At 35.2% G+C, this 6,000-nt stretch overlaps 1 protein-coding gene across 1 annotated transcript; it reads left to right on the forward strand.

Annotated features, from left to right (window-relative positions):
• The first annotated feature begins 2,178 nt into the window (after positions 1 to 2,178).
• Positions 2,179 to 3,582, forward strand: LOC120169717 (protein DETOXIFICATION 53-like). The gene has a single exon (XM_039177835.1). The coding sequence runs from the start codon at positions 2,182 to 2,184 to the stop codon at positions 3,580 to 3,582; it is 1,401 nt and encodes a 466-aa protein (XP_039033766.1). The 5' UTR covers positions 2,179 to 2,181.
• The last annotated feature ends 2,418 nt before the right edge of the window (positions 3,583 to 6,000 follow it).

The following is a 6,000-nucleotide window of genomic DNA, read 5'->3' on the forward strand; positions in this document are numbered from 1 at the left end:
ACACATTTTACTAACATGATATTTTCACATGTGATCAATAGATGATGTGACATGTGTCATGTCATCAAAATTAATAACATGACATGTGTCACGTCATTCAAAATGATGACATGACACATGGCATATCAACAATTAATCACATGTGAAAATTTTACGTCAACAACATGTGTTGAAAGTTAGTCAACCAACGGTTTTTGTCGAATATATTTGTTTTGAATAAAATTTCTTGAATCTTTTTCGATAAACATGAAACGTCTTGGTATCTCTTTGTCGAACTCCACAACTCTCTCTTCTACTGTTGGGAGCTATTGAAACGGGAAAGTACTTCTCAAAGAAGAATCTAGTCATATCGGTTTAAATGTTCGTAGATCTGATTGATACATAGTATAACCAGAAAAAATGAGAAGACAAAAAGATGTATTAACATATGTGTGTTCATCTTTAAAAATATTTTTGAATCCGTCATTATATCGACTTAAAGGAGATCGGAAAACAACGGTGGGTGAGAGTTGGATGACAATAGTTCCACAGGCAGACGACGATGGTGAACAATGAGATAGTCGGATGGTTGACAATGAGGTGAAGGTGAAAATATAGACGCTTCTCCATGTTATTTATTTATCGGGGTCATTATTCATGTCGTTATCTTCTAATGGAAACAGAAATCAAAGTCGTTTATATTTTATTTTCGACTCACTATTTTAATCCACCTGACTAATTATTTCATAAAGATCAAACCATAAAACAAATCACAGAACTGGAAAAAAAAATTGTACAGGCACATATATTTTTATATATAGAACTAGTTAGACCTTCTTCTCCACGAGCCAGGAAGCACAAGAATGAAGAGCAATTATGTCAAGACAATCATGTACTGAATTAATTATTAACTGCAAAACAAAATGAAATAAAAATTAAGGAGAAAATCTTATTAATTTATAATTAATTAACCCAGCTAGGTTATCAATACATGTGTTTTTCTGCATTAGTTTAAGCAGTCCTTCCTTCATAAGCTGACTGCCATTGCAAAAGAGAACCAAGGTGGATAAAGCATAAATACAGGTGGAAATAACATTCAATAACTCAGTTTCAAAGAAGAGTGTGTGTGCGTGTATATATATATATATTATTCATTATAATATAATTTAAGTTAAAGCTGAAGGGCTTAATAAGTATTTGTCTTGTTTAATGCACGGTATATTCCACAGTTTATATATTCAGTCTCCATTACTACTTAACCAGGAACAAACTACAACAACAGAACAAGATTAGTTAAGGGCTTTCAAGCTTTGGGGAAATCAAGGTATGTATGTATGTCTTGTCTGTCTGTATCTGTGTATATATATATATAACTCCTGCATGCCATTGCCTATTTATTTCTTCACTTTCCAAGATCAGTTTTTTTCTTCTTTCTTTCTGTAGGTTTTGTTTTTGGTACACACAACATGTGCTCAGGGAGTGATATTGAATCCGGGGAAATAGATTTAAATGGTGATCATCAGCACCGGCTCTTGAGTAACTACAATGAGGAAAATGGTGAAGAAGATGAACACATTCGTGGGTTTTTACGAAAGATTCAAATCCCTCAGCTTCTCAGGAGGCTGCCATTCAACGAGGCAAGAGAGCCTTTGAACCAGGCAAGCCTCCTTCTTTACTGATCATCATCACCAGCACTACCACCGAATGAGTTTTTCATGAAATCATCAACTTTTTTACTCAGATTAATTTGATAATTTCATCAACTTATTCGACCATGATTCATCTTCATTGGTTCATCTTCCATGCCAGGAGGTATGGGAGGCTATACTTCATCCCATAAAGTCGACTTTTTTAGCTTATTTTAAGAATATAAAGGCACCACTTTTTTGAAGTAATTTTGGTCTGGGAATTGAACAATAAAATATGGTGTGTAGTGGAACCCTTTAATGTATTGACAGACATGTCTAAATTAATTGTGTTGTAGGGAATTTATCTTTCCTTTTTTCTCAAAAGACTTAACTTTTCAATAAAGTTGATGTACTGAAATTTTGTTGCATAGAATAGCAAGGTACTATAATAAATCTCTCATTGGCCACTTGCAAAAGTGGGTGTTGTTTTAAAAATTTCTTTTCATTTTGCCCCCTAAGCTGGCCATGTGAAATTAAAAAAAAAAAATCCACAAAATGAATGAAGTTGAATTCCATGCAGGTGGGAGATGAAGTGGTGTCAATTGGAAAGATTGCAGGCCCAATAATGATTTTATCATTGCTCATACAATCAAGATCGATTATTTCAATGTTTTTCCTTAGCCATTTAGGCAGGGAAGAGCTTGCTGGAGGGTCACTTGCAATGGGGTTTGGGAACATTACAGGCATCTCTGTCATTAAAGGTCTGTCCTTTGGAATGGATCCCATTTGTGGCCAAGCCTATGGAGCTAGAAGATATTCAGTCCTCAGCCAAACTTTTCATAGAACATTGTATATGTTGCTACTCACTTGTGTACCTGTCTGCATCCTGTGGCTAAATGTCGAACCGATATTTCTACGACTAGGCCAAGATCCCGACGCCACGAAGATCGCGAAAGTTTTCTTGGTTGCCTTCATCCCTGAGCTGATAGCTCAGTCTCTTCTGCATCCGATAAGGACTTTTCTTAAATCCCAAGGCATCACCACCCCGCTTACAGTCTCTGCTATTTGTGCTGTCCTGTTACACCCTTTGATCAACTACCTTTTCACCATGTATTTTCGGTTAGGGGTGAGAGGGATTGCATTGGCTCTTGGTTTTACTACTTTCAATCTAAACCTCGGACTCGTAATCTATATGGTTGTTTCGGAAACTCCTTTGAAGCCTTGGCATGGTGTTACGATGGTCTCGGTCTTCCAAGGTTGGAAGCCGTTGTTAACGCTGGCACTGCCTAGTCTCATATCGGTGTGCTTGGAATTTTGGTGGTACGAGATAATGTTGTTCCTTTGCGGTTTACTCGACAACCCGAAGGCTAGCGTTGCAGCCATGGGCATCCTCATTCAAACAACAGGGGTGTTATATAATTTCCCCTACTCGCTAAGTAGCTGCATTTCCACAAGAGTTAGTCAGGCCTTGGGAGCCGGTCGACCATCCCGCGCCCATCTGGCGGCCAACATCGGCCTCTTCATGGCATTCGCATTCGGCCTCTTGGCCTTTGTCACCATGATAGTCATGAGATCATGGTGGGGGACGTTGTTCACCGACGAGCCACAAATTATCAACTTGATATCCACTGTGCTTCCGATCCTGGGGCTATGTGAAGTCGGCAACTCTCCACAAACAGTGGCTTGCGGTGTCTTAACCGGGACTGCACGTCCTAAAGACGGTGTTCGGATAAATTTGTGCTCGTTTTACATCGTCGGATTGCCAGTTGCGATTCTCACCACTTTCACATTCAAATTCGGGTTCAAGGGTCTATGGTTCGGGCTTCTTGCGGCACAATTTTCATGTGTGTGCATGATGATGTACACATTCGTTCGGACCGATTGGAAGCACCAGGCTAAACGGGCCGACGAGCTGACCACGGCTTCAGCAGGCACAGATGATTTAGAAACCAGCCTACTCACCACTGATCATTGACTTTACAGTACAAAAATTGGTTGATTGACAGCTTTTTTAACAATTTTTTTCCAGGTAGGCCCAGTAGAATATATCATTTTTATTGAGAAATTGCAGACCACTGACCAGCTTAAAGACTAAAGCAAATGCCAATATGGCCGAGCTAGATTGTTAAATTATTTATTGATCTAACTATCCACAATAAAAGCTCAATCAAAAATTGTGTTTGGCACGAAAGAAAATCTGGGAATAGAAAAAGATGAGAAATGAAAATGGAAGTAATAATATATTCAGGGGCAGAAACAATAACAAGAAATGTATTCTTTTTCATTGTTTATACATGTAATTCGTCAATTCGTGTTCTTAATATTAGAAAGCCATATTGTCTTAAAATTGGCCTCTTTCGAACCAGGAACTACATTGTAGTTTGTAATGGTCCTGCCGTCGCTGGCCGTCACTTTGAAGGAGAGGCTCTGGCCGTTGAGGTAGGCGTTGTTCTGCCAGTTTTGGCCCCAGTTTCTCGACATCGGCAGCCACCGTGTTTTCAAACCCTTGATCGACACCGACGTTACATCCCCGGCGCCTCCCACGTTGGTTAACATGACCAAGTTGAAGTACGAATGGCCGTTGATGGTGTACCTGATGCCTCCTTTCTTCACACATGACACCCTGCAAGCAAAGGCTGATAAAGAACAACACTAGAGAGTGATGATTCGAATCGAGCCGAGGTTTACGACCTTTGGAAGAGAACCGGGACGATCCCAGCTCAATATTCAGCGATATGCAGGAATGCCGGTTCGAGTACCATAGATATAAAAGGTACGAGTATTTAATGTCAAAGGTATCTTTGAATAAATGTTTCCTTTTATTTACCCCATAAAAAAAGAAAATATTGTTATCTTTAGAAGTCTTAGATTCGAGCAGCTACGATATGTATGTGTTATCTAATAATTAATTTATTTTGAACAAATATTACATTATAATTATCTCATAATATTTCAAAGAAAATTATAATTTAATTAGAATACACTTACATTAGAAGTAAAGTTCATTTAATTTATTAAAATTTATTAGTTTTAGAGTAAGTAACGGAATTAGATATTTTTAATAGAATTCGTTAGTATTATTAAAAAAGTGAAAATATCTAAAATTATAATAAGGGTTTATAATTATCTTTGTAAACTAAATATATAATTTGAACATTTTTTATAACATTGAAACTAGTTATTTTAGATTATATAAGGACCATACATGGTTTAAAACTCAACTAAAAGACAAATATATATATATACGAACAAATCTGATTGCAACGACAAACAAACCACAAAAGGAGATTAATTTATTAAAAGACCAGGAGAATTGCAAATCAGAGTCTGTCGTCGTGAGAAACAAATCACGAACGGAAAATCCTGCATCCAAATTCAATTCGAGAGTCATAGTAGGGAAGAACAACATGATTATAAATAAACGACATCTTGATCAATCGTGACATCGTCAAATCTAACCCTGACAAAACATAAATAAAATAACGGTCAAACGACTGATGAAAAAAACAAAAAAAATCACAGACATAGAAAAATGTGTCATAAATGCATAATTATTCTTATAAAAAAATAAATAAAAAGAAAAACGAATAAGCAATCGATAACCAACATCAAAATTAATATTAATTCCAACTAAATAAGATCAAAAAGGAAAAAAATAATAATTTGATATATAAAAAAGGGTACAAACTCTAAAGAACAAAATAGGAAGGGAATAGAAAGAGCAGCTACGGTTTGTATAGACATTTTATTTTGAAAGGACCAATTACTGAAAATAATTTTAACTAGAATTGCATCTATCGAACTATATATATTTATATGTGATTTCATGGAACAAATGTAATTTTAACCATAACTATGTTTGGTTCATCTTGCATATAATTTCCATGGTATATATTTATGATCGATCTATATCATTTAATTTTATTTGTATATGTGGCTATCTATGGGTCTAGTCATGATTAATACGATAAAAATTGATTTGATTCCTATATGAATATAGTTGATGGACAAGATCGCTATAGAATACCTATCATATGATAGAAAAATTTTGAGCTCGTAAGATTGTATATTTATCAAGAAACATATGTTACCCAAATGAGAAATTATTGGTTTAAAATCTGCAATTGTAAGCACATATATTTAATGTATAATGGTATGATACAAAAATAAGTGACAAATTATGTTACACATGTCACAGATATTAAAGTGTCGTGAAAATAAAACATAAAAACTATTAGTTGTATTTATCATTTGACAATGAACAAAATTACGAATACTTAAAAATTAATTTAATAATTAAGTATATAATAAGATTATATATATATATATATATATATATATATAATTCAATAGTATTCATGGGTTCTTCATGTCCCCAATTTACTACCTAATA

The sequence above is a fragment of the Hibiscus syriacus genome, unplaced genomic scaffold (genome assembly GCF_006381635.1).
Source record: "Hibiscus syriacus cultivar Baekdansim isolate YM2019G1 unplaced genomic scaffold, ASM638163v2 tig00111769_pilon, whole genome shotgun sequence".
Classification (NCBI taxonomy): domain Eukaryota; kingdom Viridiplantae; phylum Streptophyta; class Magnoliopsida; order Malvales; family Malvaceae; genus Hibiscus; species Hibiscus syriacus.